Below are 13,884 nucleotides of genomic sequence, written 5' to 3'. Positions count from 1 at the left end.
ATCTGCTATTTCCACTATTAGTATATATTTTTTCACAATGTATGAAACTTTCTCAACATGGAAAAGATTTACATTATGAAAAAATTGTGATCATCTCAAATAATTGCGATTAGGCGTCGATTATGTAGTAATTGTGGCCTAGTTCTGCTCCTCAGATGAGACATCCATATGATATTCTCACTCTGATGTCTTCTTTGTCTTTTTTGAGCAAAATTTGCTCAACATTCTAACAAATACACAATCAATTATCTAATTCTTTAAAAAATCCTTTATTTATATTTAAGTCATTCTGAACAATAAGAACTCATATGCAGAGCATAATAATCACAGTGTAGTACTTTAAGTGCAAAATAATGTAAAACGTTTTTGATCAACTCAACTAAAACACCATTATGGAAAAATAATGCCAGCAATATCTTTGAACAATAAAACAAAAAAAAAGTAAATTACATTTTTCAGGGCCATACAAGCTTGCGCTCATTGCTTAACAGTGCCACGCTGTACAAATGGGTTTTCCATAAAATCATTAAAAGAAATTAGAAGAAATCAATATAAATTCTCTGAATTGCTTTTCAATAGAAGAAAAGTCTTATTTAAAAAATAAGTGCCATACCTCTTATTGAAGGAAACAATGGAACTGTACAATTAACTTATTTTACATTGCTCTCCAAAGAGTGCATTATTCATGTTCTAAGGCCCTAGGTTCACAGCAGGATGCAAAGCCATGTACATCCTGACATTTCACGTGACATGTTACACAATCATGCTACCAAACCTAACCAGACCTTACCAAACCTAATCAGACCTTAGTTTTCAGAAGCTGTCTAGCACCAAAATTCTCTTTCCACAGAAGTCAGCACCTCTAAGACTGAAGCACTGCAAAAATTGCACAGAAAGGTTTTATACATGTGATAATATTTATTCAACAGCAACTTAAGTTGGTATTGAAAATGTGACTGCTAAAGCCCAGCTTGTGAATTGCATGTCATAAGTATTGATGAATAATTTTGGAAAGGCAATTTGTATTGTAATGTCTATTGCAAACCGATTCTACTCCTAATGACCTAGCTAAAGTGAAAAGTGACATTTTAAAGGTATCAAAAATTTGACTGCTAAAGCCCAGCTTGTGAAGTGCATGTCATAAGTATTGATGAATAATTTTGGAAAGGCAATTTGTATTGTAATGTGTATTGCAAACCGATTCTACACCTAGTGACCTAGCTAAAGTGAAAAGTCCTTAATACAAATTGAGATGAAAAAAACATTTAGCAGTCACTTAAATAACGTCATCACAATTCTATAAAACTCCGCTGCTAATTAGGAAACACCCCCTACTTACCGGTATTTGGCTAATCTCTCTTGACAACCCTGTTTCTGCGATTTGAATCATCTGCATTCTAACCTGATGTAACATTTCAGCGTGAACTGTGAAAAGTATTATGCATGGAGATCAGGGCGGTAGAGGGCTTATTTCTGGCACTGGCTTATAATTTTGTTTCAAATCTGTGTTTTGGTTTAGCTTAGCTTCTTCTATGGTGCAGTTCTTCTATTGTTCCACTTTCAACGGTTTAGTAGAGACATGAAACAAAAGGAAGAGCCGCTCTCATATCCCAGGTCCCTCCAGAGATCAATAAATATTATTTTATCTTATCTTGTATGAGGGTTATGTCCTTTGGGACACTGCTAAATGTAAATACCCGTCCTCCACAGGAACTGCATTTCTGGCCATTTATTTTGGCAACAACGTCATCAACTGGGATGCAGACTTAAAGTGCATTCCACTGCAGCAACTGTGTCTCTGGGTACAGCAGCTGCTGCACCACCAGGTCTATATTAATAATAGGGTTGAAGTAGAGAGCCCAGTAAAACAGACAATTGCACACAAACTGGGGAATGAGAGGCCAAAGAAGGGCAAAGGCAAAGCCCTGAGATGCGATCTTCCACAAGTGGCTCCACATCCTGCTTGGAAGAGTCCTGGGGGAGTAGGAATTCTAGTTTAAGTATATATATATATATATATATATGTATTATGTACAGTACGAGTGTAAATGTCATTGTGTGAGTGTTAAGTGTGTGCAGGTGTCAGAGTAGAGTGTGTGCATACCTGATCCTTGCTCCTTTCCAGAGTCTCCACAGGGCACACACTTCAAGCACAGACAGCAGCATGGCATTAACAATGATAAATCGAGACGACCAGTAGTGGACTAATAGCCAATCCCAAGCAAATTCTGCTATCAGCTGGTATGGGAGCAGGAAGTACTTCACCAGAAACTCAAACCATTGGTGCCAGGTGGGTTCCAACTGGCAAATAAAAAAAAGAGCATTAAAATTAAAGTAAGGAAAGAGAATTGGTCAAATAATGAAAGCCAAAGATTGTGAGACTTTCAAGCAAAAATAAAAAACAATACAAAATAAGATATTATTTTTATCAGTTGAATCTATAGCAGTATTTCTCAAATGGGGGTACTTTTAGGGGTATTCAGAAAATATCTAAAATAATTGTCTGTGAACAATTTATCCCACGTTCATAAAATCAGTTGAATCTGGAAACTATCATACATGTTTGAGAAATCTTGTATATGCCATATATTTTCAAACGAAAATCCCCTAAAAAAACGAGTTGGCCCAGCTCATTGCATAATTTTTAACCCCTTGATGGAAGTTCCGAATATGAAAGCCAAAATCGGAAAGGTTGGTTGAAAGTTGAAACACAATCAAAACAAGTTCAAAGAAGACAGAAATACCAAAAATGTATCGGTATTAGGAATAATGTTTTGTGCAGGTGAATGGGGTACTTAGCTGAAAAAAATCATAGCAGGGGTACACTAGTATAAGAAAGTTTGAGAACACAATATCCGTTTTCTAATGTAAAATAGTACCTGTGTGACGAGAGGGAGACTGTTCTCCATTGGTTGGTCAGTGTGTGAGACAGCTGGACAGCATGTGTGCAGGAAGGGAAGGAAGGTTTCGGAATAGTCAAACAGGTACAGGTAGAAGAGTGTGAGTCGAGGGGAGTTCTTCAGAGCATACAGCAAGAACAGAGATTTCCCTGGATTAACCGCCTAGCAGGGAGAATACAAACAGAACAATTTAAATATTTTTGGTCGATGCAACAGTTTTGAAACTCTTTAAAAGTGAGATCTATTCTCAAATTGAAGTATTGTAATACTACTGGAGCTTAGCAACTAACTAACATCCTTGGCAGACTGAAGCTTGGTATCAATAGAGTACAGACGTCCTGGCGTCACTCGTTCATCCCCTGGGTCGCAGAAGTAATTTATCTATGGAGAATAACATTGGGTCATCTTAGAATCGTCTCATAAGAATTGTGGTCCAAAAATAAACAAACTGTCTCTGTGATATTGTCAGGGAGGTGGCTCTGTATCGTTTATGATAGTCAGTCACTCATATTTGATACAGTCTGTTTCGGGCGAAAATTTAACTAATTCGGCAGAAGTAACATTAGCGTTTTCTCACCGTCAGTTGATGCTCCATATCCATAGAAGTCAAACCACCGGGATCATTTGTTTATTTTTGGAACACAGTTCTTATTTGACGCGATATTAAACACGTCTATGGGAATTCAGAATGGAGGGGAAAAAAACACGACCCAGGTAGGATGCGTAAATTACGTCAGACTTCGGTGCTCTATAACAGTACATAATATACACTCAGGTAATGGTGAGTGAATTGGTTGACAATTCATCATACTTCCTCCTACATTCTACAGGTTCCATATATGTATTACATTATGTATAGCATACCAGTATTTTAGAGTATTGGCTTTTAATACATTAAAAAACTAGGGGAGCACAGGTCTCCGCCAGGTCAGGTAGGTAATTGTGGGCCAGCAATGTTCAGAATTTGCCAGTCAGGATGGAATATAAAAAATCGTAGGGAACCGTCTTGATCACTTGACTATAGAGATAATGTGTACTGATTTGCATGATGTTTGGACAAAATTTGTAGGAGTAATAAAAAAAAAGAAAAATCGGCCTCCTGGTGGCGCTATAATAGGGCAATGTTAAAAGGATGGCGTTTGTTCTTCAAAGTAGTGCGAATGTACGTGCAAAGTTCCACCGCAATCGGACGCTGCGTTCATGATTTGCGGCATTTTGTTCAAAACGGGCCACTCCTGCAAACTTTAGATGTCAATTTTAGCCAATCAGGATGAAATATGAAAAATCAAACAGATCCATCTTGATCACATGACTATAGAGATCATGTGTACCGATTTGCGTGACATTTGGATAAAATCTGAAGGCTTAATCTCAAAATATGTATTTTACATAAGTCGGCCTCCTGGTGGCGCTATGAAAGGCTAATGTGAAAAATGCAGGGCAGATGTTTTTCCTTGGCCTCTAGAGAGTATGCGTGCAAAGTTTCACGCAGATCGGTGCAGTTACAGTTAAAAACGCAATTTGGCCTTTTATAGCGCCACCATGAGGCTGATTTGAAAATTTTCAAGTGGCATTTCTTCCTCCCTCTAGTGGGAATGTGCATGTGAAATTTCACGGAAATCGCAAGCTGCGTTCATGATTTGAGGCATTTAATTCAAAATGTACCAATCCTGCAAACTTTGGAAGCCAACCTTAGCCAATCAGGATGGAATATGGAAAATCAGACAGATCCGTGTTGATCACATGACTATAGAGATACTGTGTAATGATTTGCGTGATGTTTGGATACAATATGTAGGAGTAATATCAAAAAAATTGATTTTGCACAAATTGGCCTCCTGGTGGCGCTATAACAGGCCAATCTAAAAAATTTGGGATCCAGGGAGTATGTGTGCACAGTTTCGCAGCGGCCGGGCCAACGGTGCCGGAGATTAGCCGCTCGCAGACAGATGGACGGACGGACGGACACACGGACGGACGGACAGGGGGTAAAACATACTCTCTCGCCATGCCTTTCGGCCTGGCGGAGACAATTAAGTGTCTATTGATCTGTAGATTTATATACAGCAGTAGAACATACAGCAGGTTGTTTCCCAACCTGTTGTCCGGGCCCCCCTTAGGGAGGTGCCAAAGATCACAGGTCTGCATTTGGATGTACATTTTTAACATGTTGTACAAAATAACTAGCTTTCCTCCACTTTCAACCTGACATCACTATTTTGGTCATTTAATTATACTATAATGTAAAAAACGTTTTTCGAAAAGTTTTAAAATTGGCTATTCTTTCAAGTCGTGGTATTAGAGGGATAGTGTGTGCGCACACATGTAGGTGGTCTCTGCTTTGTCAGATGTAAAAGTGGGGTCTCTAAAGAAAAAAGGTTGGGAATCACTGCATAGGGATATAAAGTACCTTGTATTCCCAGAGATTCTGTGGTGGTTTGAGCCCCAGGGTTTTAACTCTGTCTAGTTCAAACAGAATGGCCTGTCTGTGAGCCTGATTCTCTATGTTGAAGTTAGGGCTGGACAGTTCTTTCTCCCCCAACATCAGCAGTAACCTGAGCACAGGAAAAAAAACACAACTACAGTAGAACGTTTCATGTAGAAATGTTTGTAAATTACTGATAATACAGTACTTGATTGAAAGAAACAATATAAGAAAATGTACACACACACACACACACAGAGAGAGACAGACACATCATGAAAATACATTTAAAAAATTGGACAAAACAGTACATTCCTACAGGTTAGCCATAACTTAACCACCAAGTAGAATTGATAAGTTAAGGCCAGACCGCACCAATGAAACTCCTTGCAACATGCAACTACTTGCGACCATTATCCCCAATAATTTGCAAGGAGTTGCACTGGTGTGGTGGACTGGCCTTGTTGCAAGGAGTTGCAACTAGTTGCATTGCTGCGGTCTGGCTTTTATGCCCGTTTACTTTCACTCAGTGAGTAAACAGGGAAGGTACCGTATATCTACTGTAACTGTATTTGACAGGCATGCCTACAAATGAACTCTGATTATATATTTAATTAGTTCTTACCGTCCATTCACATTCTCTTGCTGGAAGGGTTCTCTGTAGAGCTGAGCCCAGGGCCCCAAGTGTTCAAGCCAAGACAGGACTTCCTCTGTGGTCCAACGGGTCACAGGTTTACTGATCAGCAGGTCATGCTGCTCACCCTCACCACTGCTCCAATGATACACCAACAGCATCGCCTGATGACAAACATATAGACAATTGCTGGTTTGGGAAAAAAAAACTATCTGCATCTCTCTGAAGGAAACATAAATGTAACCAAAAACCTAACTTTTGCACCTACAGAAGTGTAGAAGAAATATCTGTATTAATGCCTCCTTAGCCTTTTTCGATATACTATGTACTGTAGAAAGTTGCTTACTAGTGACCACTCTACTGCATTCTCAAGATGATTAAAAAAATATATACATCTATAAAGGTTCTCTTTCTTTAAGTACTAATGTACTTCCCCATAATGTCAGTCTTGTTTGAAGGACTGAGTTCTATTCCTGCTAAATGTACTGTTTGCTGGATGGTACTTCAATCTTACAAAGAGTTGTAATACAAATGATTTTGCTGTCAGGAAACAGTGAGTTAATTTTTCCATAAAACAAGTCAAGCCATGTCAACACATCACCAGTATCAACAAATCCAGGGACCAGTATAGTTCTTGCACAGAGAAATGACACTTAATTAGATGAAGTTGGAGACAGGATTAGATGTATGGAGAAGTTCAACAAGAAAGATTAATGCAAGTATATTATTGTATTTTAATCTAGCTCTAAAAACTAAAAGTTAAGGATGAATAAGATTATAGTGTAATGGCTGTTTTGAATACCGTGAAAGATTAATCATCAACAATGACAATCTCTTTACTTGGGTCAAAAGACCCAAGGAAGAACAAGACAGATAGCACAGTGCTATCAGTCTTGTGAAGTGAAAACTACTTTTTGGTGGGATACAGTAGCCCTGCCACTTCAATATTTATGTTTCCACGAATGGCATTCATGGCCTTGGACAAGCTACATCGGTATCATGTCCCCTTTCTAGAAACGTGTTGAAATGTAATGTAAATTCAGGGTGAGTGTCAGGTTATGCCATTCAAACACAATGCCGTAATCTATTTACAATCTCATGCGAACGGCAGCACACACATTTAACTGCCACAGAGCAAGGCACATAGAGACGTTGCTCCCTACTGCCACATGAACAAAATAAACATAGTCCACACGCCTATGTTCTCCATTCACAAAATCATCAGAGTTAGAGACCAGCGTTATATAAAAAAACACATTTAACTTCCATACATACCAGCGCAAGAATTACATTTTTGATGATAAAACTTTCACTATGAAAGGAAAACAAACATGAAGACAAAATGTAATAATGATCTCAAACCTTGTTTCATGTAAAACTCAAATTATTTAAATAATTGGCTAAGAACAAGAGAACAGGAGATAAGTTGATAGTAGGACAGTATATGTCAACTTTCTTTTAGATTTTACACCAAAAGTATTACAGATGAAGGACGAGTGACAGAAACTGTATACTTTTTCTGTTGCAGACCACAAAAGCACCAAGTCTGTGGTTAATTGACAAACTGGCAAAGCAGAAGGTTAAGTTGTTTCTGTACTAACCTAACCGCAAGTTACTTAAAGAGGGTCTAACCTTTAAGTTGCAATTCCTTCCATAGTCCCATTTTTAAAACCGAAAAATACTATCTTGTATGAAATGACGCTAAACACCAATATTGCCCCACTACGGACAGCTTGGGTTATCCTCTTTGTCTCTGTCAAGACTGTTTCAAACAAATTCACCATTATGATACGAGAAACTTTCTGTCAATAAACGCTGCAATGTCCTGTGTACCACCCGTTTCAAAATTGCACATATGTAACATTTACCCATAGTAAACATTTCTTGAATTTAAAGGACCATATCGGTGGTGTGGCATTTTTAGCATACCATACACCATAACATACCGTAGTTTGATTGAGGAAGATATTGGATTAAGTTCATTTTGGTACAGTATGAAAATCTATTTTCAGAGACTTGAAACTTTCTTAGAATACATAATTCAACACTCAACATATGCATGTTATTGTTACTTTTTCTTGCTTTTTAAAAGCACAGATTGATTTTAAAATAGTCCCTGAGGAAATTATTGATGATTTACCAACATAATTCAAACATTCAACATTGACTCAATTATTCTAGTACGTTAAGCAAGGTTTTAATAACTTTGGACAAAATGTAAAAGTGTAAAAATAAAGCTATTAAGAGTAAAATGGTCTATGTTAATGTACATTACAATATATGCGGCCAAAGCTGTGAACAGACAAGTAGGACACTGGTAGGGTACTTTAACTGGTATGTAATAAAGCACTTAAGTGTGTATAAATTTCTGTGTACACTTACAGCCACACATGTGAGTGCAGTGAGTACTCCAGAGAAGAAGCAGCCAGCTCCTCTGTGCTGGTTGGTCCTCGGTCTTCTTAAAGTGTCACCATACCTGAAATTATACAGATTATCTAAACCAGACAATTTGTGTCATAATACAATAGGCTCAGGCCAATTTATAGCTCTGTCCCAATTAGTGGAAAGCTGCCTGATAAGTCACTATCATTTGAAGGCAATAGTTTTTATGTGATGGTACCAGAAAACAAATTTAAAAGGCAGTATTTTATGCAAACTGCAATTGGGACAATTCTTGATGCCTTCAAATGCAGTATTCTTTCTGATTGAGGCAATGGGTTTCCAATGTTTCTTAATAGGTTCATAGTCTACAGTAGTAAATTTACAACAATATTGGTCAGTGTATACAATTAATCAATGCTGAAGTTACTGGCTCCCTTTTTATAAACATGTTTCATTTGAATACTGGTAATCATACATTTATTTTAAATATCCCATTATATATACTTCACCTCTGGAACGCCAGCAAACTGCTAGAGATCTTGGGGTCAGCCTGAATTTCTGCTCTCCTCCTTTGCACAATCTCACTGAAAAATTTGTCTGCTGCATCCCTGAAAGGAAGAAAATACTAGATAAACTAGAGGCAAACATACTGTAGTTGAGTCATGAATGGGGATGTTTTTGATTATATTACAATGTTAAATGAGTCATTTAATAAATTTAATAAAACGTCATCTGAACTAAATGAGACATTGCAGAGTCTGACATTGACAAAGTCCATGGAGAGGATATTGAGGCCTGAGGGGACTTTTTTTAGAGGTCTTTTTCTGCCTATTATTCAAAAAAGGTTGGATTCTATCTTTATTGTTAAATTAGTTTACTTTTTCTGTAATTGTATTCTTGCTCTGTAAAGCACTTTGAGCTGCATTTCATGTCATGAAAGGTGCTATACAAATAAAGTGTATTATTATTATCTGCATATGACATGATAAATACAGCCTGAGCAAATAACCTGTATATCTCTTTTTTATTTCTGGTTAATTCCCAATGGGAAATTTACAACTGCCCCCCATCAACGAACTGTATGCTTCCAAGAAGCAAGCGGACGTAATCATCTGACCATCTCATCCTGAGTCCTGCCCACAAACTCTTTCTTTCAAGTTTTCCCCACTGGGAAGTGACTCTGGTAATCAAAACCATGAACCAGGTATACAATCTTACAAACTTTTTTTCTCACGTCCCGTTGCACTACTCAGCAGCTGAATGGCATACATTCACTGGACTATAAGACCTGGTATCCAGCATTCCACACATCACCTGTTCTTGCTAATTTCAGCCATGCAATATGATATTCAGTATTATTAATATATTTCTAACTGCTCTGTATATTATGTATGATACTGTACGCCTTGTTTCATTCACATATACACATCTAATACTATTCAAATTGTTCATACTGCTCATATGTATACACAGTACACACTAGGGATGTATATATTATTTTGAAGGAACAAGTCTACAACTTCAACCACACGTGACTTCCACTAAACTAACACTAGTAAACACAAAAAGAAGCACGAGCAAAGAGAAGTGGTGTTTGGTATTTAAAAAAACTGTATTTTTCTTCTTTTAATTGGTAAATAGTGCTTTTTTTTTGGGAACACATTTCCTTAACGGTTAATGATTAATTAATCGGTAAGGCCTAACCGCAACCGATTAATAAAATGTCACCATTTGGCCATCCCTAGTACACACTTATATTACTTATATTTTATACTTACTGTATGTTTGCCATTTATACCATACTCTTATATTTTATGTTTTTTTTCTCTTATCTGCTTCCCTACATTATGTGTCTGAGAGAAATGCAGCAAGTCAAATTCCTTATATGTGAAAATCCTTGGCCAACAGACTCAGATTTTGATATACGTACCTCAGGAGTATGTTGACTTTTGGGAATCCCTCCCACTTATCTCGACACTCAGGACACTCAGTCTTGCGTGAAGACTCCCACCACAGAGCCAGACAGTGACGGCAGAAGTTATGGCCACAGTTCAAAGTCGTGGGGTTCACCAGTATGTCATAGCAACAGTGACACGAGAACTCGTGGTCTGAGATGCTGGTGCTGGCATGGGTGGTCCGAGAGGATTCTTCTGATGAGCGGCCATTAGTTAATTCTGATGAGTAGTCATCAACTATAAAACAGTCTGGACCGTCACAGGGTGAATCTCTCTCCATCTGTCGATGATGCAACATTTCAGGTCTGCAGGTGAAAAAAACATAATAAAAGGACACTGTGATTAAAGAAAGAGGAATGGAGAGGGATTTACTCAACAAAAAAAGACATTCATTTATAGAGATTGTATTTATTCGAGACACTGCCAGTGCATTTTGTTGGGTAATGTTTTTGTTTTTTTTTGGTCAGAGATCTAACATAACTAATAGAAGAAAAGCCTTTGGCTAAGTAAAATGTACCTGCCTTTTAAATGGTGCATTTGTATAGCGCTTTTATCCAAAGCGCTTTACATAGATTGTGCATTACATTCACACACCGATGGCGGAGGAAACCATGCAAGGCACCAACCTGCTCATCAGGAGCAATTAGGGGTTCAGCGTCTTGCTCAAGGACGCATCGACACTAACTCTGGGGGAGCCCCCCAGCCCGGGATCGAACTGGGAACCTTGCGGTTTCCAGTTCACTCTACCCGGCCACTCTACCCCTGAGCCACTTTTACTCAGACGGAGTGTTGCTTGCTTGCTATACCATACCATTACAATAACAAAAGACAAGGTTCCTAGTTACAAAAGAGAACCTAAATATACAGGGACCTGCTAGGGGACCTGTACTTTTTACACTTGACAACATAAACATTCTAAATGGATCCAAGTTTAATTCTCGTTGCAGTGTTTGAATATCAGTAAGGTTAGCTGACACAGGAAATACATTTGGACCCAAGTGCGGTTCCCTAGCAACACAATTGACAGTGACAAGGTATATTATTATAATATAAGCCCTTTAGTACAGTGTTTCTCTAAGTGGGGTCCAGGGACCCTCAGGGTTCCTGGGGCTCCCACCCAGGAATCCAAATAGACCCTTACAGGTCTGTAACTCAGGTCTGTGATAAATGGGACCCTTATGGGTCTATTTGGAGAGACTCTTAAGAGTTATGGAGGTCATTGACATTAATAAAAAGCTTGAGAAACACTGCTTTAACACATGAATTAAAGTTGCCCTTTTGGTTGAAGCTGGGCGTGGCGTAGTGCTCAGCTGATTAAGGCAGTGGTTCTCAAAGTGGGGTCCGGGGACACCCAGGGGTCCTTGAGGGGGTTAACTTCCAGGGGGTCCCCAGCCAAATTAATAGTTGGCAATGGGAACCAAATTGACCCTTATGTGTCTGTAACTCTGAGTGTTTACATGGACCCAAATGGACCCGACACTCGGACTCCCGAGTTAAATTAACACCGATGAGGATACTACATTGTAGATTAGGGACCCCCAAGAACTTAAAATGTTTGAGTCTCTGGCATATCTTTTCCATTGGGGGTCCGTGGGCCAATATGTGTCAATTCGGGGATCCTTGATGCGAAAAAGTTTGAGAACCACTGGCTGGGTTAAGAGGTAAACGAAACTGCAAGATAAACGTCATTCGCCCTCATCAACAGTTAATGCTTACCTTAATAGGAATTGCTCTTGTGCGGAGACAAGCTGGAGGAACAACACATAACTATGTTATCTACCTAGAGTAAAGTATGCTTCGTGTGGACCATCGCTAGAGCTTAAAATGAACACTATCGCAGACACAAACAGACTAGAGTACAACTGGCCGCCGCCATAGCTGCGCACTGTGCTTTAGAAAGAAAACCCTTACGCACGCACTGCACGCACCGCACACACTCACGTAACAGCCTGTCACGACTCACGAGGGCAGAGAGACGCTCTCCTCATTGGCTGGACTCTTTCCATGAAGACCACGCCTACGAGACGCGAAGCCTGGGTACGAGCAGCACATGAACGAGCATAGTGAGTTACCCGGAAGCGTTTTGATTGATTGATTGATTGATTGATTGATTGATTGATTGATTGATTGATTGATTGATTGATTGATTGATTGATTGATTGAATACTTTATTAACAGTTTGCCCCCAAAAAAGCACAGAAAGTACAGTTCTAAGGTCTGCTAAAAGTATTAAAACCCAAGAAAGCACTATGGCTTGTTTCCATTGGGGTCCTGTGTATTCAATTAATCAAAACATTTAATGACTGACACATATACTATGCAAAAACATCATATAAATGAGTAGTAATCAAAAAGAAAAATATGTACAGTAAACAATTTAGGGGGGGGGGGATTACTGGAGATAGGCTTGGACTTTTTACAGGGGCCAGTTCCGAATTGCAGCCACCTGTAAGTGCTCTTTTAGAGCGGTTTTCAGGGAGAGTAAAGGATTCACACTTTTTTATGACTGTTGGTGGTGCATTCCACATTTGGGTGGACGAATTTAACCCCTTGTTTGAACCAAATCTGTGTTGAACGTGATGTGTGGAGCTCCGGCCCTCTGGTGTTGTTTTTGTGGACGTCTTTGACGTTTTTGAAGTAGTTTGACAGGTACATGGGTGTCTTTGTGGTGTAGTGTGTCTTGCTGTAGACCAGGCCCATTGCAAGTTGCTGTACTCTACCCTGAGCCATCCCATCCTAGCAAAATGGATATTCGACATAGATTATTTCATTATTAGCCAAAATGTAGTAGTGGTGGTGGACAGCAACTTATTGCATTTACTTGAGTACTGTAAGTTACTGTACCTAAGTACATTTAATTTTTTTCTCCTTTTTTTTTGCAATCACATGACTTTCACTCCGCTACATTTCAGATAGAAATATTCTACTTTTACATCTCTAGGAAGGGACTGTCTTGGGACCCAAACTTACAAAAATATATTATGAATGAACTACTTCAGCCCTATTTTCAAATATAGTGAAAATAGACGATCTACAAGCTTACAATGCATCACATCTCACATCGAGATGCATCATACATACATACAGTAGAGACATACTACAATGCCCACAATCCTAAGTGTAACAGCGATGTCTCTGATTGGTGGACCTCTTTGTTGCCATGGAAATGTTTAACGCACTCAGCAGATCGCTATGCCCAGTCCTATTTTTCAGCAATTAGCCTACAAGTTAAAAGCACTCAACGAAGCTTGATTTTCTTCAAATCTGAAGACAGAACATGCTGAAACAAATGTTCACTGTGACAGACAGTGTACTGTATGTCAATGTGGAACAGTTTTTCACTGTGATAGACAGTGCATGTCAATGTGAAACACTTTTTCACTGTGATAGACAGTGCATGTCAATGTGAAACACTTTTTCACTGATAGACAGTGCATGTCAATGTGAAACACTTTTTCACTGTGATAGACAGTGCATGTCAATGTGAAACACTTTTTCACTGATAGACAGTGCATGTCAATGTGAAACACTTTTTCACTGTGATAGACAGTGCATGTCAATGTGAAACACTTTTTCACTGATAGACAG

At 38.8% G+C, this 13,884-nt stretch overlaps 1 protein-coding gene across 1 annotated transcript; it reads right to left on the bottom strand.

The window, feature by feature from the left end:
* Positions 1–253: 253 nt before the first annotated feature.
* Positions 254–12,188, bottom strand: LOC308073873 (bifunctional apoptosis regulator-like). The gene is made up of 9 exons (XM_080413099.1): positions 12,013–12,188; positions 10,272–10,601; positions 8,851–8,949; positions 8,342–8,435; positions 5,951–6,123; positions 5,311–5,455; positions 2,880–3,062; positions 2,105–2,301; positions 254–1,974 (listed from the first exon to the last, which is right to left on the bottom strand). The coding sequence occupies exons 2-9, from the start codon at positions 10,592–10,594 to the stop codon at positions 1,767–1,769; spliced, it is 1,422 nt and encodes a 473-aa protein (XP_080269225.1). The 5' UTR covers positions 10,595–10,601; positions 12,013–12,188; the 3' UTR covers positions 254–1,766.
* Between the last annotated feature and the right edge of the window lie 1,696 nt (positions 12,189–13,884).

Source organism: Gymnoscopelus braueri, assembly GCF_963280865.1.
Source record: "Gymnoscopelus braueri genome assembly, chromosome: 2".
Taxonomy (NCBI): Eukaryota; Metazoa; Chordata; class Actinopteri; order Myctophiformes; family Myctophidae; genus Gymnoscopelus; species Gymnoscopelus braueri.
Note: the sequence above shows the minus strand (reverse complement) of the source record. Positions and strands in the feature narration are given on the sequence as shown.